Raw genomic sequence first — 22588 nt, 5'->3', positions numbered from 1 at the left:
GGGAAATTGGGTCTCATTTATTCCTAGCATCTCCTTTGCCTGGGGTAGAAAGACTGAAATTTCCACAGAGACAGCATATGTAGCCAATATTACAGTCAAAATACCTGAGGGTCTGAGACTCATCTGCCCGTGGAAGAATGGGCATCTTACCACAAGTCCTTTAAAGGCAGTCAATCAGGATGGTGATCACATTCCTCTGTAAAATAATGAAACTCAACCTAATTCTTCTCCATTCCAAAGTAGAAAGACTATTCCTTGATCTGAATTGTGTGAGTTAAAATATCTAAACACATTTCCTACTGCCACCCTCACACTCACTCCTCCATCAAACATTCCTTTTCAAGTTGTCAATTAGAATCTTTTGCTGTCCAGCTGATAAATAATATTCAGTAAGACAACTGGGTGAATGAGAGGTGGGCTGTTTTTTTTCATAAGTCTAATCTCTCAGCAACAAATGTTTGAGAAGTAAACTGAACAATACTTTTGTTCATTCTTGTTCAATTAAGACCATAAAGGTTGAGCTGAAAACATTTCTGGCAGCCTGAAAATAATACTGAGGGAGTACAAGTTCACTTAAGTTGAAGATAAAAAGCAAATGTGGACTCATTTGCTTGCAAGCAAAGATCTTGGCTTCAGAAAGAGCTTATTGTGGTTTTAGATGACCGGATCAGTATTATCAGACAAATCAATCATATCCTCTGATAAAACTCTCAAGGCTGCTTTGCAAATATGTTAAACTAAAAGCATTTAATTTAAAAAGCTACGAATATTACTGATTCCATTGATAAAGCCAGTTTTTATATATTGTTGTGTCAACATATATAGTTATAAATTTTTATGAAAGGAAACGAATATCCACAGGAACCCACGTCCCTTCATTTCAATTTCCTAAATCATATAAAAGGATAAATCACATAAAAGAATTGTGGGTTAGTTTGGGAGGGTGATTATTATTATACTTAGTATTTTTTCTTAGGCTTAGCAAATACCACTAAATGTCAACCCTTCTATATTAAAGTGTGACTTATAGAAATATAGGTAACATAACTCCTCCAGATTTCATAGCTGTTTCTCAAATTGCTGCCTGTGCTTCATCTACTTCTGGCATCCCATCAATCATATTTAACAAAACCACAAAATCCATGTGACTTATCCTGACTTTCTCTCCCTCAACGTTTATTCCAGATTAATACCACTCCCAAATGTCAAGCCAATGTCAGGCTGGAAGGATCCTTACATCACATAGAGGGATTTAAGGAAGCAGTGGTGCCGCATGTCTATCATGATGATATCTTGCCTGGGATTCGCAGGAGTTTCTTCTAGTATGTTCCACCTATCTCAGTTCTTATTCTACAAGGGACATATTTCCAAATGCTCTCAGTGCTCTCCTAAAGTACGCTTTCCACTTTATGGATTGGATCCAAAATGGGATTTATGGATTTTGAATGTATCTATAGTCAGGAATATGGGCTACTAAACCCGATCTTACCTGGACTAGAAATAATTAGGTCATTTGCTTTTCGGAAATGGGAAAACCAAGATCATTTGTCCAGAAAGAATAGGCTACATTTTTAACAATTTTACTCCCAAGTTTGGAAGATTTTAAAAAATCATTTGGGATTCTTTAGCATCTCCTATAATCCCATAAAATAACAAGACATATCTTTTCTATTGTTTCTATAAATCTGATTAAGTATATTATTTGATTCATCTTCTGAATAGTGTCCATGCTGATATTGGGAAAAGATGATAAACCGGCTCTAGATACTCATTTTTGGGTAATCAGTCATTTGTTATTGTTCTCAATATTTTTTTTTTTTTTTTTTTGAGACGGAGTCTCGCGCTGTGTCACCCAGGCTGGAGTGCAGTGGCGCGATCTCGGCTCACTGCAAGCTCCGCCTCCCAGGTTCACGCCATTCTCCTGCCTCAGCCTCCGAGTAGCTGGGACTACAGGCGCCCGCCACCACGCCCGGCTAGTTTTTTGTATTTTTAGTAGAGACGGGGTTTCACCATGTTAGCCAGGATGGTCTCGATCTCCTGACCTCGTGATCCACCCGCCTCAGCCTCCCAAAGTGCTGGGATTACAGGCTTGAGCCACCGCGCCCGGCTGTTCTCAATATTTTTAATGAAGACAGTGAGACATTTTTACTGTTTCAGTTTGGAACGAAGTCCCAAATTGTGGATGTACGTGAGAACTGTAACGCCGAAGAACTTGTTCATGATGGTATAGATACATTAAATCTCTGTAATGAGGGTTTGTTGTTCACCAGTTATCCCCAAAAGAAAAAGAAACATTAAGAAAAACATCAAATTTAAACTTGATCCCTAGAGAGTGATTACCCAAATTAGAGCACAATATAATTTTAATGTATGCTAGTCTTGGCTATCTGGCTGCTAACATTTTTGGGGTCCTTCCAGTGCACAGAGCACTGTTGCAAATGCTTCCTGTGGAATATCTCAGTTTTATCTTCACAGAACTCTAAAAAATCAGCACTATGGTTATACCCATTACCAGATAAGGAAAAGGGAGGTTTGCAGAGGGTTAGTAATTCGCTTACCCAACCAGTCAGACTCCATATGCAGCATGACTGACCAGTACAAATTGCTTCCTCGACAAGAGGGCTGTTGTCTAATGCCACTTGTGTGTTGTACACAGTGGTGTGCAAAGAACCAAATACACAAATGCTTGACAAAAACATAAGTGATGGATTGTACTTACCCTGGAGGGATTCTATAACAACTCTATAGGCTGTGGCATGGCGATGTACCTGCCAGTGGGCACACAAGCTGGTCATTTCAACGTGTTTGGCTTGGAGGTTTGTAACACCCAAGAACACTGGAATGAAATGGAAACATAACTGTATCACACTGCAGACAACACCACAAACATCCCTGAATCTGAAATTAACTTCTGGAACAATTTTCATTCAAAGCTGCATACTCAGAGAGCTGGGAAATCCATCAATTTACAATGAGTTAGTGTACAAAAGATAACTGTTTTATGACTTGAGAAAACAGATTGCAAAACATTATGCATGATGTGGTCTGTCTGCTATTTTTCTTATTTGTTTGTTGTTTGTTCGTTTTGAGATGGGGTCTTGCTCTGTAGCCCAGGCTGCAGTGCAATGGCATGATCTCAGCTCACTGTAACCTTGACCTCCTGGACTCCAGCAATTCTCCCACCTCAGCCTTCCGAGTAGTTGGGATCACAGGCATGTGCCATCACACGCAGCTAATTTTTTTTTTTTTTTTTTTTGTAGAGGCAGTGTTTCGCCATGTTGCTCAGGCTGGTCTCAAACTCCTGAACTCAAGCCACCTGCCTACCTCAGCCTCCCAAAGTGCTGGGATTACAAGTGTGAGCCACCATATCTGGCCCTGTCTGCATTTTAAACAGAAGAGGAAGTACGTAGTCATAGCAAAAAGACCAGATGCAAACGATGATGAAATTTTGGGTAATTTTCAATCTTACCCCCTTTATATACTTGTGTTTTCTAAATATTACACAATAAACATGTAATACTTGTATAATAAAAAAGTAAATACAGTATGTACTTATCAACCAATGAGACAGCCATGGCTTAAAAAAGGGAAGAGTAAAACAGTCAAAATGGAAGTGTTCTGCCAACAGGAGCAGTTTTACAAAGACTGGTCTTCAAAACACGATTGAATAAACACTATTGAAAATTTAAAAATAAAAGATTTTACACAGATAACACAAATTATTTTAAAAATACATAGGTTCCTATTAATCTTAGACACTGTGATATGCAAAAATGGTTGTCTGGGGAGGCAATAAAATATTGTTTCTACAAGACAATAGAAAAGTAGGTAGCCAGTGTTTATCATTTGGATCCAAGCAGAAAATCAACATATTTACTTTTCCTAATGACCTCTGACTTCCATTCATATCATTTTCTATTATTTCTCTCTCTCTCTCTTAGCTTACTCACAAAATAAAAATGCCTTGAAATTATCTTTTCAAGATGGTAAAAATAATCTTGTTTAACTACAATTTGTACATTTACATCGTTCCTTTCTGTTACAGAAGAAAAGAAGACTTTTTTCCTAAAGCCAATTATACAATCTCTCTTTCCTCTAACAAAAACAAATGACATGAATGTTAATTGATTTATATAACTTTTTTTGTTTTGTTTTTTGAGATGGAGTCTTGCTCTTGTCACCCTGGCTGGAGTGCAGTAGCACAATCTCAGCTCACTGCAACCTCCACCTCCCGGGTACAGGCGATTCTCCTGCCTCAGCTTCCTGAGTAGCTGGGATCACAGGCGCCCACCACCACACCCGACTAACTTTTGTATTTTTAGTAGAGGCAGGGTTTCGCCATGTTGGCCAGGTTGTTCTCAAACTCCTAATCTCAGGTGATCCACCTGCCTCAGCTTCCCAAAGTGCTGGGATTACAGGCGTGAGCCACTGTACCCGGCCCTGATTTACATAACTTTTATGAATGTTAATGATTTATATAATCACACAAAATATCTTTAAAATATCTTATATTAATTTATTTACCATTGTGGGAGGTTTTCTTTTGCTTGGGAGAAAGAGAATAAATAATAAACCCACTTAATTTATATTTTAAGGACAAGAATGTAAAACAATTCAACAATCTCAGTCTTTTAAAAGATGTTTGGAATGCTCAATATATTTATTAAGGGAGAGAAGAAAGAGGAAATAAAATTGAAGAGGGAGCAGAGAAAAGAGGATGGAAAAAGACAAGAAAGACTGGGGAGAAGAGAGACCAATAAAAAATCATAGTGCTGGGCGTGGTGGCTCAGTCCTGTAATCCCAGCACTTTGAGAGGCCAAGTCACGTGGATCACCTGAGGTCAGCAGTTCAAGACCTGCTTGACCAACATGGTGAAACCCTGTCTTTACTAAAAAGAGAAAATTAGCCAGGCACGGTGGCGCATGCTTGTAATCTCAGCTATAGGGGATGCTGTGGTGTAACTAAGGAAGGCTGTGAGGTTGCTACAGGAGCAAAACAGAGGAAATACTTGGAGGTTTCATTAGTGAAGCCACAACAGTGTCACATCAATAGCCAAGCACAAGATCAGAACCACAGCCAAAGGCTTCCTAGGTCTGTTGAAGATAGAGACTATTTCTTTTAAGATACATTTATTCACTAGCTAGCCTTTAAGGTCTCAAGATATTCCGTGACAGAGAATTCAGGACACCTCTTCTGTAAAAGGGCTGGCCCTACACGCAATTGGGGGATGCTGGGGTCTGGCTTAATATACGGCTCACTTTTGCCTGACAGTATTGATTAGATTAATTATTTATTAGGGATGAGGGTAAGATATAGGCCAAGTGCATAAAGCCCAATCATTACAATAATAGTAGTGGTTATTCATTGACTATTTGCCACATCATAAACGCGTTACATACATTTTTTCTCTGCGATCCTCACAATTTGCCTGAACAATGGTTATTATTATCTTCATTTTAGAATTGAAAAAGCCTGGGCTGAGGGAAGTTAAGCAATTTGCCCAAGGCCACGCTAATAAGTAGCAGATTTGAGGCTTATTCTTTCGATAATAACATGACTACGATCTCAAGAGTGACGCATGTGTTGCTGATTGCACTCAGGACTATTTTTATTAGCACATAGCCAAACCACTTGTATTTTGGTCATTTATGTGTTATCTTTAATGTGTATTTTAAAATGTGATTAAAAATCTTGAGTGATATAATGGACTCTGGGGACTAAAGGGGGAGGTTTGGAAGGTGGGTGAGGGATAAAAAAGTATGGATTGGGGACAGTATACAGTGCTCCAGTGACGGGTACAGTAAAATCTCAGAATTCACCACTAGAGAATTTATCCATGTAACCAAAAACCCCTTGTATCCCAAGAGATATTGAAGTTTTTAAAATAAATAAAATAAAAAAACAATAAAGATGTCATTTGACTACCAAAAAAGAAAATAAATGTATCAAAATTATTTGATTGTGGTGATCATTACACATTGTAAACATAAATCATCACATTGAAGATTGCAGATCTGTGTATCTATACCTTGAACATATACAATTTTTATTTGCCAATTATACTTCAATAAAGCTAGAAAAAAATGAAAGAATAGTGATTATTTGAAACAACAACAATATCTTGAGGGGTTTATAACAATAGAATTACAAAACAGATAGAAAAAGAGTAGCAAAAACGAAGATGGTATTATACATCGGTAAAAAATTCTTAAGCCAAAAAGCAGTAATTTAAGGTAGACTGGAATAAGCTGAGGATTCACATTGAAAACTCTAGGGTAGCTATGAAAATTTAGAATATTTAACTAAAAAGCTAGTAGAGCAGAATTTTTTTTTAATATATTAAAAAATAAAAATACTAATTTTCTGTTTAGGGTAATTACATGGATTTTGAGAAGTATTTAGGTCAAAAACTGTAAGTCAATTCAAATAAATAAACAGATCGTGCAGAGGTATAACAAACTTCAGGAATATGGAACGTACATGCTGGAATTTGGAAAACACTGATTAATGCGTGGGTGTCTGGGAGTGGTGTACGTCAATGAGAAGTCCCAGATGGTGTGCAGACAACACGAAAACCCTCAAAGGAGTAGAGAAGGAAGTGCTGAGAATGGGGTGGCATGTACTTTTGATGGATGGCATGTGTGCATGTGCAAGGGGGTGGAGTGACCCCTCTGAGAAAAGACAAACCTCCTTCTGCTCCAACTTTGACATTGGCCATCTCGGGCTACAGGCTGTTTGGAAAATTTCACCTAATCTGAAAAATGCCAACACAGATTTTCCAGAAGGAAATCCTATCTGCAATCATCAAGCCTATTTGAAAGCCAGGTACTGACATCCCGCCTGTCAACCGGGACTCCGAACTACCCCGAATATACAGCACACCTTTATTTCCCTGAAACACCATCCAGAAAGGGCAACATGGAGGAAAAGAAAAATGAATGACCAAATGGAAGCAGGGGTTGAGTGACAAGTTACAGTGAAAACAAAACAGCAAAACCCCGTGTGCTTGGGAGGCTGAGGAGGTTGAATCACGAGGTCAAGAGATGGAGACCATCCTGGCCAACATGGTGAAACCCCATCTCTACTAAAAATATGAAAATTAACTGGGCGTGGTGGCATGTGCCTGTAATCCCAGCTACTCGGGAGGCTGAGGCAGGAGAATTACTTGAACCCTGGAGGCGGATGTTGCAGTGAGCCGAGATCGCACCACCACCCTCCAGCCTGGGCGACAGAGAGAGATTCCATCTCAAAAAACAAAACAGAGCAAAACCCATGTACAGTTGAGGCCACTGGAGATGGCTCTTACATGTTTTCACCATGCCTGTCAGGGCGTCGCTGAAGCCTGAGGCCTGGGAGGCAAATATCTTCACATTGTAATCCATTCCACTGAGGAGGTTTGTGATAAGAATGGTGTTAATGTCAGCTCCCACAAATGTTTCCAGTGTTGGACCAGGAACTAAAGAAGAAAGAGGATATATTTTAGTTACAACAAAATATGGGAAAATAGAAGCACTCTTAGATCAAATTGTACTCACTTGACTGCTTTTCAGTTGCCTAGGATTACACAGCAAGCAGACAGCAGGGTTGAGGTTTCAATCTGGTCTCATCTAGCTCTAAAAACTGCTGCACTAAAGGTTATTTTTAGGGACCTAGTCCTTTCCCCAAATATAGTTTTATCCTTGTGCTTATTCAAAGAAGTTGGTCCACCTCATAGTCTACCATCTGCTATATTGTTATGTACTATGTCATGATAGGCAATTGAGGAATTTGTCCAATTAAAGAAATAATTCTCAATTGTCCCTTCTAAGGTAACCAACTTTGTTCCCAGCAGACACGCAAGCGGCAGTCACAGCAAATTTTATCATGGAGACCAGGCCAAACCTTGCCACACTCTGAACCAGCATCAAAGTTACCACTTTAGTTTTATCTACTCCTTTCAGGATGTTTAATACCAGACAGATTACGCTCTTATTCCAAGGACCTTGATTAGCCAGCATTTTCAGGCCGTTATGTTTTCACCTCTTCTTCAATCTAGTGGGGTCTTTAATGAAGCCTTAAAAACATTCGTTGCTAAAGCCTATACAAATTTATTTACCTCCTGCCTCTTCCCATGCATGCTCATTCTTTAAGAGCTTTGAGTTAGTGACACGTTCTCAAAATACTCATCACTTTCCTCCAGAAGGCCCCTTCCAACAATACATTTATATGTTTCTCTATGTATGTGTTAACTCAGTAGCGACGGTCCCATGCCCCACACGTACAATGCAAATGACCATACATGTATATTTCTCCCACTTGACCTAAAACAGGATTTCTCAGCCTCAGCACTGCTGGTATCTTGAACTGAAAAATTCTTTACTCTGGGGCAGAGGAGTACTGTCAATGGTAGCATGTTTACCAGTACCCATTAGATTCCAGGAGCAAGTCCTCCCTCACCAGTTGTAACAATAAAAAATGTCTCCGTTGGGGGGCAAATGACATCAACTGAGAACCACTGGTCTAAAATAAAGCCTTTTGTGCTTAGAAAGCCTGATCAATATTTGTAAAATGATCCAAAGAACAAATTAAGCAAGGCTGTCTTACAAATTAATGCATGCTTCAGGCCTAAAGCAAAGAGACAAAAACACTGGTGATGCGTCCCAAAGAATGAGCCTGGAGCAGGCTCATGCATCCATGTTCTAGTCTTGCTATTTTATTTTCCTGGTTATCAGGATGCTTGTCTGCAGAAACTGGAGGTGGGAGTATTTCAGTCTTATGGGCCTGAAGACAATAGCACATGGATAATGGGACACAATAGAAAAGGCTGAAAATTGATATGGGGCAAGAACCACAACTCAGATGAAAAATTGAGACTAATGGAGTTTTTGAAGGCAGAAAGGGCTTACATTCTATTTTTATTTTTTGAGACAGGGTCTTGCTCTGTTGCCCAGGCTGGAGTGGTGTGATCACAGTTCACTGTAGCCTTGACTTATTGCTCAGGCAATTTTCCTACCTCAACCTCCCAGGTAGCTGGGACTATGGGTGCATGCCACCACACGTGGCTAATTTTTGTATTTTTTGTAGAGACAGGGTCACACTATGTTGCCCAGGCTGGTCTCAAACTCCTGGACTCAAGCAATCCACCCTCCTCACCCTCCCAAAGGGCTGAGAATATAGGCATGAGCCACCACACCCAGATAGCAGAAAATGTTTTCATGACCCTAAGAATATTTTTAAAATTTTCCTGCCAAATTAAGAAAAATGACTGGAGATGTCCTTTCTGCTGAACAACTAGAGTACTGCAGGCCCAGGTCTAGAAAACTGAGAAGACCCTAATAACATCAATTCTAGTCTCCTGTTTAAACTTCGTGAGATTGCTAAGAATGGAGAGATGGCACTGTAAGAGGTGCTGGTGCACACAGTCTCCTCTTCACAGGCATACAGACCAAGGGTGCAATTGCTTTCTACTCCGATCATTTTCATGCCTTCAAGATATAATTATGTGGGAGGTAGAGGTGAGAGGGATCCTCTTATGGAGGTGGCTAAGAGACTGGTGGAAAAGCATTTTACTACTGTGATGAGTCCCCCCGCCCCATATCATTTCCAAACTGGAGAGACTAAGAAGTTGGTAAATGAAATTTTTCCAACTAATCCAAGAAGTAAGAGGTAGAGGAGAACTTTGAAATCAGAAATTCCAAATGTTTAGAACTTATATGTTCATTGAGCATAAAAGCTTCCTATAAAGTCAAGGTCTGCTTAGATTGGTTCCTGGTCTAGGGTATGATTAGGTCAAGTTTATACCCAATACACATTCTTCTAATTGATGTGCCCAGTAGTTTTTTATGTCATGTCATAGCTTCATCATCCTGATAATATCTACCTTATCACTAACCATACTAAAACACTTTATTTTTCCAAAACAAGTAAGAGTTTCTCCCTACTTCTTTAAAAAATACAACCAAACAAAGTGTTATCAGAAAACAATTTACCTAAAGACATTTTAAGTGACTACTCATGGTATCAATATTATTTACAAAGCCTTACTTACCACTGACAGGTTTGTAGACAATTCTATAGCCTTTCACTGGGGAAGACGGGGGGTCCCACGTAATGCGCAACCGGTTATACCATTCCTCGGACACCCGCAAGTTCTGGGGCGCTGAGGACGGCACTGAGCAGAAAAGAAAAGGAAAAACAGGGATTCAGTGTAATTTCCTTCTGTATGTCCCACACTGTTGCCACCAAAATATAAGACATCTTCCCACAAAAATAAAAATATTTAAAAGTGAAAGTGCACTGAAACACACAATGAGAAGCCTTTGAGAGTCTGTGGTTGTTTTTTGTTTGTTTGTTTGTTTCTGTTTTTTTTTTTTTTTTTTTTTTTTTTTGAGACAGAGTCTCACTCCTTCACCCAGGCTGGAGTGCAGTGGCATGATCCCCGCTCACTGCAACCTCCACCTCCTGGATTCAAGCAATTATCTTGCCTCAGCCTCCCAAGTAGCTGGGACTATAGGCACCCGCCACCACATCTGGCTAATTTTTTGTATTTTTAGTAGAGACGGGGTTTCATCGTGTTAGCCAAGATGGTCTTGATCTCCTGACCTTGTGATCCACCCACCTTGGCCTCCCAAAGTGCTGGGATTACAGGCGTGAGCCACCACGCCTGGCCTTCAATATTAAATATATGGGAAATAACTGCTCTCAGGATAAAACACTTTTATCTGAAATGTAGAAGTCTTTCATTGTTATTTTGATTCCCCTTTCATCAGTTAATTTTAGGTATAATTGAATTCAATCATGTTTATTAGAAATGTCTGCCTCCATGCCACTCTGTTCCACTAAGTATATGTGAATAGCAATATTGGGGGTGTGTTCATAGAATGTTAATGGTGATTATTCTCAGAGGTAAGTTTCTGATTTTTTTTTTGCTTTCATCTTCATATTTCCTATATTGTTTGAAGTTTTATATTATTACTTATCCATTTTTTATCAAAACATTACAGTCATTTATATGGAGCACTATTATAAATTTGTATAAATTTTGTCATTATCATTTTGTTGTTGATAAAACTTAGTTGTGTCGGCCACTGCTTAATCATGCTTAGATCATCCACTAATACTTCAAAATAATTTCACTATATAGAGATTGTTAAGATGTAATGGCATTTCTGTAATAAGATTTAGGCCCTAATTTCATACTAATCATCTTTAAATAATTTTTATTTAAAGATAAATAAATAATAGCAAGTATTTACCTTGCTAGGTAAAATACTACTTGATGTTTTCTTTAATTGTTGCTTAAGTCTGTGGTTTTGGTTTTCAAACATTTATTCAGCAGCAACATACCAACATATGCTAGAAATTCCAGTGCATAGACCAAATCAAGAGGCCAATATACCGGTAAAGGTGGAGTGAAAAGTTTGAAATCTCCCTATAGCTCTGCTCTTCTGTTTTCCTTCTGTCCTTCCTCATGTCCCCTGAGGAAACAACTATAGCAGCTCTGAGGACTCACAATACTCTGGGTGATGTTTAGCAACATGTGCAGGCTTGGTGGGAGTCTGGATGGAGGCACATGGCATAAGCATGGGAGGAGGGAGTGATGCCAGCACTTTTAAACGAGGAGATGATACTTATTTGCCTAGCTGAGTAGAATCAGGACTCCGGGCTTCAGAATTTTAACGATTTTCACAAACTTAGTTGAAAACTCCACACTTCGGTGCCCAGGTACAGAATTCAGCCCTTGATACCATTTAGAACCTAACCACATGTCACCATTGGTAATTATGACGGATAAAGATGGTCACAGAGTTTTTGACCCTCCTTCCATTGACAGGTGGGGCTATGACTGTTTCTTTGAATCTGGGTGGGTTCTATGACTACCATGACCAATAAATAGACTGCAGCAGAAGATACACTAGCAGTTTCCATTTTATGCCTCTTGGAACTCTTGCTGTTACAGTCCTGAGGTGACATGTAAGAAATATGACTGCTTTGCTGGAAAGACCACGTGGAGAAGCTCTGAAACTAATGGAGAGAGAGAGGGACTCAGCTGGGTCCAGGCTGCTTGCCACCCTCACCAAGATGCCAGACATGTGGGTAAAGTTGTCCTGTACTCTCCACACCAGCCCAGCCCTCAAGCGAATACCACCGGGTGACATGGATCAATCCCATGTGGAGCAGAATTTCCCGGCAAGTCCTGCCCAATTTCCTGACCCACACAATTGTGAGATGTGATTAAAAAAAAAAAAAAAAGGTCACTGTTTTAAACCATTAAGTTCTAGAGCAGTCTTTATGCAAGAATAGACAATCAGATCAACAATGAAGACAACTAAGACTCTGTAATGCTTTAACCAAGGGTTTTCATGCATCTTTCTCATTTGAGGACCATGGTCAATCCTCCTTAAACAAGTGTTGCATGACGCCTCCTCTGTGCCACACAGCACCATAGGAGCTTGGCATGCAGAAGTGAACAGTATTGATGAGTCCCCAAGCTCTCACAGTGCTTGCCTTCCAGGGATGGGAGACAGACAGTAAGCAAATACATGAATAAATAAGAAAACACCAGAGAGTAATTAGTGCCATGATATGACCAAAAGCAACAAACAAAAAATGATAATATCACAGACAGTGGGGGCTACTTTGCATGGGGTGGCCAGAAAAAGCTGAGGAGGTGATGTTGAGCTTCGACCAGGATGACCAGAAAACTTCTGACATGCAAACATCTGGGAAAGCATATTCCATGTAGAAGGAATTGCTAGGGCATGGGGCCTAGGGCAGGAACAACTTCAAAGAGTCCAGTGGAGGGCAGAAGGGGAGGTATGACTGGGGAAATGGCCAGGAGGGGAGATCAAACAGATCAGCAGGATCCAGGTGGTAGGTTCATCTTTGTAAGGCACAGAAGGACGTAGGATTTTATCCTGGGTATAATGAGAAGCCATTGGGAGGCTTAGAACAGAGGTGCAGATCATTTATCTGCTGAAAACCTCCTCAAGCTGCTATGAGAAGAATAGGAGATGGCATGAGTAGAAGCAGGAAGACCTGACAGGAGGCTAGTACACGCATCTGGATGAGAGAGAGTGTGGCTTGCATAAAAGGGAATGAATTAATGGCATTTTCAGCAACCCAGATGAGACTGGAGACTTATTTTAAGTGAAGTAACTCAGAAATGGAAAACCAAACATTGTATGTTCTCGCTTATAAGTGGGAGCTAAACTATGAAGATGCAAAGGCATAAGAAGGATACAATGGGCTTTGGGGACTCCAGGGGATCGGGTGGGAAGGGGATGAGGGATAAGAGACTACCAATTGGGTTCAGTGTATACTGCTCAGGTGATGAGTGCACCAAAATCTCACAAATCACCACTAAAGAAATTACTCATGTAACCAAATACCACCTGTTCCCCAAAAACCTATGGAAATAAAAGTAAATTAATTAAATAAAATAAAAATAAAAGAGAGTGTGGCTTGGACTACAGCACACCTGTTAGGTGAAGAGAAATTAGGCACTCAGAGTACATTGTGATGAATCAACAAGACCTTGATGAATTAAACTCTGGAAGAGAAAGATGTACTGGTTTTTCAAGTCTTCACTTCCACAGAAAAGGAAACTGCAGCCCAGAACATTTAAGCAATTTACTCAGAGTCACATAGCTTGTGTATGTAAAGACAGGATGCAGACAGATTTCCTGTTTCCAAATCTTTTAGTTTCTTCACTGCAATCTACTGTATCTTTCAGGGTGCATTACAGGGGACAAGTCTGTATCCAAAGGGAGAAAGCTTCACTTACAGGTTTTTCCAGGAGCAGAGACACTGACGCCTTCTCCATCTGTGTAGATGGGAGTCACTGTGACTTTGTATTCAGTATCAGGAAGCAGAGGCTTCAGAAGGAGATTGTTCTGGCTTCCAGGCACCATAATCTGAACAAAAAAGCAAAGCACCACAGTCTTAGTGAGACCTGTTTCCACTGATTTGTTAATGAAGCATAACTTTACACATTTTGAAACAATCAAAAGCAAAGAGATGTGCTTTGAGAGTGAGAAGAAAAGAAAAGGCATTCGTGCAAAAAAGCATTTCTCCCTGAAATTCCCATCATAGTAACCCTTAGTTTATAATCACTAATACAGAAGGTTTAAATTTGATGCTCTTAAGCTCTAAGGAATATTCTTCTCTCAACATCTTCTTGGCATTTGTAAAGTATCCAGAAGAGAGAATAATGGCCTATTTAGATAGCAGGTGTTTATGGATTGGGAGAGTTCATTCTATAATCCAGCCTGTTGCTTATCATTTTTTGTTTTACTTAAGTATCCTCTTGCAAAGTCAGCCTTCCATTCTTTCCTCCTTCAGAGATAATCAGACCCCAGCATTTTCTTCTTTCAGTTAGAAAGGATGGACCCTAGCCAAGAGCAACAGAACCACACATTAAAGCCAAGTTTTCTTGAGCTGAAGCATATTTACCACTAACACTAAAAAATGGTGCAGCTTTTTTGTTTGAAAGGAGTTGTCTTCCTCAATCTAGAATCACCATCACTCTGTGTCTAAAAGGCTGTCCCCACAAAAAAGAAAAGGAGCAGTGGGTTTGACATCGCACAAGTGAGTGCAGGGCGCCATGTGGCGGCTGTGTGAACTCTGCCACCTCGAAAAGAATCGTCTGGACTAGAAACCACATGTTCTCAGTGCTAAAACCACAAAACTTTCTGTCTGTGCTCCAGGAGTGAGGAGCTGGCCCATCACCCGGCCATTTAAAGAACTTAATCATGGCTGGAAAAGTGCTAGGATGTAAGAACTGACTCAAACGGGTTTAAGGGAGTCACAAGACCAGGACAGCTGGAGTTACTTTTCAAGTGCTGGGTAAAATGCCAGCAGGCAAAGGGCGATGCTGTCTCTTTCTGGATGAAGGAAGGAACCCATAAATCATGGAATAAGCCCTAGAAAGCCTCGAGTTGAACCCAGAAGCAGCTGTTGCTAAGATATTGCTAAGCTTCAAAAGCAATATTTTAAATATGAAACAAGGAAATCTAAATTAGGTGATTTTATGTGAGATTAATATGATTTTGCTCCTCATTGGAAAGGGCCATTGAAATGTACAGGTATGAACTGATGTGTGAACTCGGGGTCCTGAGAAGGAGATATTTACAAAGGAGCTCTGCTTTATTCCAGAATGAGTTAGACGGCCCTAGCACTAAGAAAGGGTAAGAGAAGAATTGAGGTTGCCCTGACTTGTATTACTCCATCAACATAGCTTCCCTCAGGGTGTTTCTTTTAAATGTAACCCTGCTGAAGCAGAGCCTGGGCATTCATTTCAATCTGTCCATCTAGCAAACCACCCATGTTGATGTTAAATAATGTCTTCTTTCAAACTGAGAAGCACACGGTCTTGGAATTAACCAATTAAATTTAGCACATGGAATACTAAAAAGCAGTGTGACTGTTTTAGAAGACTCATTAGCTTGCCAGGAGTAGTTGCTGTGATTTATAGTAAGAGGTCTCCCTTACCTAGCAATTATTATGTGCCAGGTGCTGCTGTAAGCATTCTGATATAGCATATGCAGACTGAGTAAACCTTATCAGAAATGCTTGAGACCAGCAGTGTTTTGGATTTGAGATTTTGTTAGATTCAGGAATATTTGTAGATGCATAAGGAGGTATCTTGGGGATTAGACCCAAGTCTAAAAACACTATTCATTTACATTTCATATATACTTTATATACATAATCTGGAGGTAATTTTATACAATATTTTAAATAATTGTGTGCATAAAACAAAGTTTGTGTTAATTACTTCTATGTGAAATTTTCCACTTGTAGCATCATGTCAGTGTTCAAAATGTTTTAGATTTTGGAACATTTCAGATTTTGAATTTTAAGATTAGGAATTCGCAATCTGTAATTCACTTAATCTTCATTACCTCCTTTTGAAATAAGGGGTATCGTCACACTCATTTCACAGATGAGGAAACTGAGGCTCATAGAGCTATTGAGTAAAAGAGCCATTCCGAAACCCCAAGAATCTTGTCTGGGCCTTTGTCCTCTACTCCACATGACTGCATCACTTGAACCTTCTTACCCTATTGATACTCATTCTCAAGAGTAAAAAGCAGTCTCCTCTTGGGTATGCAAAGTTCCTCTTGCCTGGCCTCTGCTTGTTTGGACAAAGCAAAGTAAAAAAATGTGCTCCTACTAAAAACAAATGCTGCAGGTCAGAACAGATGCTGGTTTTATTTATAAAACAATTCTGTAAAAAGTGTTCATGGTTAGGTGGGATGCAAATATAACTAGTGAGCTTCATGCTTTTATTTTTTTTCAGAAATGGATTTTCATGTCTGGCTCTAATATCACCCAAAGCTTTTCAGTACAACCTGGACCACATCCAACTAGCTGTTCCTGCAGTAGAAAGAGGATTCCCTGTATCTGGCTGTGTTCTCGTCTTATGAAGTTCAGTTCTACATAGTGATTCTCAAACTCTTTGTGGTGAAGGACTAGGTGGTGGTGGTGGTGGTGGTGGTGGTGTCATTTTAATTCCCATCCATTGCAGACCAGTATTTGTAAAATACGATAAAACCAAGTGGTTAGAAAAGTGATCATGTTCTCAGGTTGTTGCAGTAATGTCAAATGGCTATCAATGTTTCTAAAATGTTAATCTTAATATCTGAACTTATCATGTAGTCATGTAGGAAACTGAGTCACACTTTGAGTATTCTTCCTCTAGACATATTCTTGCAACCCAGAATTCAGGTTAGAGCTACAGATTTTTATACTTAGGCTCTAGAAAATTCTGAAATCCTGACTAGCCTTTTAAAATAAATGAGACCTTCCTATCGTGAAAACAAAATGTATAGCAATGTCATTGCCACTCCTCCATATTCCAAGACAGAGTTCAAAGTCAATCCTTATAAAATATGTGACAGGTACTACAGTTTTATTTCTAAGAATTCAAACTTTTTTTTTAACCTAGAAATATTTGATAGGTGTAATTATATCTAGAACGTATAGAAACACTTCATTTACCTCAACTGGAAACGTAAATTAAATTCCCCTTGTTTTACATATATTTAAGCTGAACTTTGGTCTACGATGTTATAATACACAGTGTATAACATATACATACACTATTGTCCAACTTCATTACACAAGCTTATCACTTCTTTGTGTAAATTTAATCAGCCTTGAGAGTTAAGGAAGGTTTGGTATTCCTCTTATCTTGACACATTTCCTTTCTTGCTTTCATAATATGTCTTAGCCATCTGTCTTTCTGTGCCATATGTTATTATTTTAAGATGTCATTTGGCCCATGTGATTTCAAGACCCTTGGACTTTAATACAGATGTGCCTCTGCCTGTCCACCTTAGTTTCATAATCTAAATTTACATGCACTCCACTTTCTGTCTCCAGTCATAACACATTGCATTTGTATTGCAGTAACAGTTCATAAAACACTGATACAAATTTTCAAAGAACCCTCAGGTGAGTCCCTGAGAGGGTGCCTGTAAATCAAGTGTGCACATACCCTATTTAATTAAAATCCTCTAAAAGAGGATTTTAAGGAGCTTGATACTTAAAGAATTCTACAGTAGTTTCTTCTGTATAGCAAAAGAGAGGGGAAAAAAACAGTTTTGTGCAGCAAATAAGCACCACCAAATTTATCAACATTTTTCATTTTTACTACAGGTTTGTTTAACTGGGTCAGAGTGCTTAAGACTTTTGATCTTTTTTTCCCTTCATCTAGGTGTCCAACTATTTCAAAAATAAACAGTGTGAAATGAAAGAAAGTAGAAAAGCAAAAATTATCTAGAGATAACCCAAAGTAAATATTATTATTATTTTACCTTGCATAGCTTACGAGTGCATGCATGAGATTAAATTGTTATTCTTTCCAAATGAACAGGAATAATTCACTAAGAAGCTTAATGTATTTCTTAGAAAGAGTAAAAAACAAAAAGCAAACAAACCAGAAAAAAAACACAAACAAACAGCCTCTCACTCTGGGAAGTTTCCATGGGCTCATTTTTAGGAACTAAATTACAATATGAGAAAAATAACACAGAAAATAAAATATCACAACTTATATATTTAATTACCATTCCTAACCAAAATTTTATTTTATTTTTTTGAATTTGCCAATCATGGACCATTTGAAGTGTATGGTCTGAGTGAATTTGTAATTCAACCTATTTTGTTTAAGAATCCATTAACTTTTCAAAAGTATACTCCCAGAACAGTATAATGGCCTTCTGGCTATTCACAGTAGGTGTGGTCTATCACTGCGTCCTATAAATACTTCCTCCATCAGTCAGAAATGAAGTACTTTCCTTAAAGGATTTTGGGCTCAAATAGTTGTTTGTGTAAGCATATAAACAAAAATAATTTCCCATTGAAGCCTTTTTGAGAGAGGAAGGCAAAGGAATGATAATGTTATACTTGAGCAATAATAAATCTTGTAGACTTCTTTCCCAGAGTGTCAGAAATAATGCAACAGAGGGCAAGAAATGCAGGTAATGAGCTAAATAAACATATTTCATGACTCAAAAGAAAAATTCTTCTGGATGCATACTGGAGTTACCTGGTTTGATCAGAAACATGTCTAAGAAAGAATTTCCAGGTTCTAGACGAAAAGGAATGATACAGTGTAAATTTAGAATACATGGGAAGGCCATGATTAAAAGCGTACCAGGCCATGATTAAGAGTGTATCATTGATTTTGGTGCCCGAGTAAGATGGCCAAATAGGAACAGCTCTGGTCTGCAGCTCCCAGTGAGATCAATGCAGACGGCAGATGATTTCTGTATTTCCAACTGAGGTACCCGGTTCATCTCATTGGGACTGGTTAGACAGTAGGTGCAGCCCATGGAGGGTGAGCATAAGCAGGGTGGGACATCACCTCACCCGGGAAGCACAGGGAATTGGGGAACTCCCTCCCCTAGGCCAAGGGAAGCCATGAGGGACCATGCTGTGAGGGACAGAGCTATCCAGCCCAGATACTATGCTTTTCCCACGGTCTTTGCAACCTGCAGACCAGAAGATTCCCTTGGGTGCCTATACCACCAGGGCCCTGTGTTTCAAGCACAAAGCTGGGTGGCCATCTGGGCAGACATCGAGCTAGCTGCAAGAATTTATTTTCATACCCCAGTGATGCCTGGAATGCCAGCGAGACAGAACCATTTACTCCCCTGGAAAGGGGACTGAAACCAGGGAGCCCAGTGGTCTTGCTCAGCAGATCCGATCCCCACAGAGCCCAACAAGCTAAGATCCACTGTCTTGAAATTCTCGCTGGCAGGAAAGCAGTCTGAAGTCAACCTGGGATGCTCAAGCTTGGTGCGGGGAGGGGCATCTGCCATTAGTAAGGCTTGAGTAGGTAGTTTTCCCCTCACAGTGTAAGCAAAGCTGCCCGGAAGTTTGGACTGGGAAGAGCCTACCACAGTGCCACAAAACCACTGTAGCCAGACTGCCTCTCTAGATTCCTCCTCTCTGGGCAGGGAATCTATAAAAGAAAGGCAGCAGCCCCAGTCAGGGGCTTATAGATAAAACTCTCATCTCCCTGGGACAGAGCACCTGGGGGAAGGGGTGACTGTGGGCGCAGCTTCAGCAGACTTAAACGTTCCTGCCTGCTGGCTCTGAAAAAAGTAGCGGACCTCCCAGCACAGTGCCTGAACTCTGCTAAGGGACAGACTGCCTCCTCAAGTGGGTCCCTGAACCCCGTGCCTACTGACGGGGAGACACCTCCTAGCAGGAGTCGACAGACACCTCATACAGTAGATCTCCAGCTGTCATCTGACAGGTGCCCCTCTGGGATGAAGCTTCCAGAGGAAGGAACAGGCAGCAATCTTTGCTGCTCTGCAACCTCCGCTGGCGATACCCAGGCACACAGGGTCTGGAGTGGACCTCCCGCAAACTCCAGCAGATATGCAGCAGAGGGGTCTGACTACTAGAAGGAAAACTAAAAAACAGGAAGCAAAAGCATCAACATCAACAAGAAGGATGACCACTCAAACCCCATCCAAAGGTCACCAACATCAAAGACCAAAGGTGGACAAATCCATGAAGACGAGAAAAAAAAAACAATGCAAAAAGGCTGAAAATTTCAAATGCCCCTTCTCCTCCAATGAATCACAATTCCTCCAGCAAGGGAACAAAACTGGACGGAGAATGAGTTTAATGAACTGACAGAAGTAGGCTTCAGAAGGTGGTAATAACAAGCTCCTCTGAGCTGAAGGAGCATGTTCTAACGCAATGCCAGGAAGCCAAGAACCTTGATAAAACATTACAGGAACTGCCAACCAGAATAATCAGCTTAGAGAAGAACATAAATGACCTGATGGAGCTGAAAAAAACAACATAAGAACTTCGTGAAGCATACATAGGTATAAATAGCCAAATGGATCAAGTGAAAGAAAGGATATCAGAGATTGAAGGTCAACTTAATGAAATAAAGTGTGAAGACAAGATTAGAGAAAACATAATGAAAAGGAACGAACAAAGCCTCCAAGAAATATGGGACAATGTGAAGAGACCAAATCTGCATTTGATTGGTGTACCTGAAAGTGACAGGGAGAATGGAACCAAGTTGGAAAACACACTTCAGGATATTATCCAGGAGAACTTCCCCAACCTAGCAAGACAGGCCAACATTCAAATTCAGGAAATACAGACATTACAAAGATACTCCTTGAGAAGAGAAACCCCAATCATCAGATTCACCAAGGTTGAAATGAAGGAAAAAATGTTAAGGGCAGCCAGAGAGAAAGGTCGGGCTACCCACAAAGGGAAGCCCATCAGACTAACAGCAGATCTCTCTGCAGAAACTCTACAAACCAGAAGACAGTGGGGGCCAACATTCAACATTCTTAAAGAAAATAATTTTCAACCCAGAATTTCATATCCAGCCAAACTAAGCTTCATAAGTGAGGGAGAAATAAAATCCTTTACAGACAAGCAAATGCTGAGGGATTCTGTCACCCCCAGGCCTGCCTTACAAGAGGTCCTGAAGGAAGTACTAAATATGGAAAGGAAAAACCAGTACCAGCCACTGCAAAAAACATACCAAATTGTAAAGACCATTGACACTATGAAGAAACTGCATCAACTAACGGGCAAAATAACCAGCTAGCATCATAATGACAGGGTCAAATTCACACATAACAATATTAACCTTAAATGTAAATGGGCTAAATGCCCCAATTAAAAGACAGACTGGCAACCTGGATAAAAGTCAAGACCTATTGGTTTGCTGTATTCAGAAGACCCATCTCACATGCAAAGACACACATAGACTCAAATTAAAGGGAAGGAGGAATATTTACGAAGCAAATGGAAAGCAAAAAAAAAAAAAAAAAAAAAAAAAGCAGGGGTTACAATCCTAGTCTCTGATAAAACAGACTTTAAGCCAACAAAGATCAAAAAAGACAAAGGACATTACATAATGATAAAGGGATCAATGCAACAAGAAGACCTAACGATCCTAAATATATATGCATCCAACACAGGAGTACCCAGATTCATAAAGCAAGTTCTTAGAAACCCACAAAGAGACTTAGACTCCCACACAATAATAGTGGAAGACTCTAACACCCCACTCTCAATATTAGACAGATAAATGAGACAGAAAATTACCAAGGATATCCAGGACTTGAACTCAGGACTTGGACCAAGAGGACCTAACAGACATCTATAGAACTCTCCACTCCAAATAAACAGAATATACATTCTTCTTAGCACCACATCACACTTATTCTAAAATTCACCACATAATTGGAAGTAAAACACTCCTCACCAAATGCAAAAGAATGCAAATCATAACAAACAGTCTCTCAGACCACAGTGCAATCAAATTAGAACTCAGGATTAAGAAACTCACTCAAAACTGCACAACTACATGGAAATTGAACAACCTGCTCTTGAATGGCTACTGGGTAAATAACAAAATCAAGGCAGAAATGAATATGTTCTTTGGAACCAATGAGAACAAAGACACAACGTACAAGAATCTCTAGAACACAGCTAAAGCAGTGTTTAGAGGGAAACTTATAGCACTAAATGCCCACAGGAGAAAGCTGGAAAGATCTAAAATCAACACCCTAACATCACAGTTTAAAGAACTAGAGAAGCAAGAGCAAACAAATTCAAAAGCTAGCAGAAGACAAGAAATAACTAAGATCAGAGCAGAACTGAAAGAGACAGAGACACGAAAAGCCCTTCGAAAAATCAGTGAATCCAGGAGCTCGTTTTTTGAAAAGATTAAAAAAATAAATAGACCACTAGCCAGACTAATAAAGAAGAAAAGAGAGAAGAATCAAGTAGACACAATGAAAAATGGTAAAGGGGGCAGGGGTGGTGTATGCCTATAATCCCAGCACTTTCGGAGGCCAAGGCGGGCAGATCACAAGGTCAGGAGTTCGAGACCAGCCTGGCCAACATGGTGAAACCCTGTCTCTAAAAAAAAAACAAAAATTAGCCAGGCATGGTGGGGGGTGTCTGTAGTCCCAGCAACTCGGGAGGCTGAGGCAGGAGAATCGCTGGAACCCAGGAGGTGGAGGTTGCAGTAAGCTGAGATTGCACCACTACTCTCCCAGCCTGGGCAACAGAGTGAGACTCTATCTCAAAAAAAAAAAAAAAAAAA

At 39.9% G+C, this 22588-nt stretch overlaps 1 protein-coding gene across 1 annotated transcript in view; it reads right to left on the bottom strand.

Moving 5' to 3' along the window:
• Positions 1 to 22588, bottom strand: part of COL14A1 (collagen type XIV alpha 1 chain) — a 242278-nt gene that overhangs the window by 116885 nt on the left and 102805 nt on the right. The window contains exons 20-23 of the mRNA XM_025394901.1: positions 13766 to 13895; positions 10028 to 10150; positions 7307 to 7456; positions 2720 to 2836 (exon numbers count right to left, since the gene is read on the bottom strand). Coding sequence (XP_025250686.1) covers positions 2720 to 2836; positions 7307 to 7456; positions 10028 to 10150; positions 13766 to 13895 — 520 coding nt within the window. The remainder of the gene's footprint in view (positions 1 to 2719; positions 2837 to 7306; positions 7457 to 10027; positions 10151 to 13765; positions 13896 to 22588) is intronic.

This window comes from Theropithecus gelada, chromosome 8 (assembly GCF_003255815.1).
Source record: "Theropithecus gelada isolate Dixy chromosome 8, Tgel_1.0, whole genome shotgun sequence".
Lineage (NCBI taxonomy): Eukaryota > Metazoa > Chordata > Mammalia > Primates > Cercopithecidae > Theropithecus > Theropithecus gelada.
Note: the sequence above shows the minus strand (reverse complement) of the source record. Positions and strands in the feature narration are given on the sequence as shown.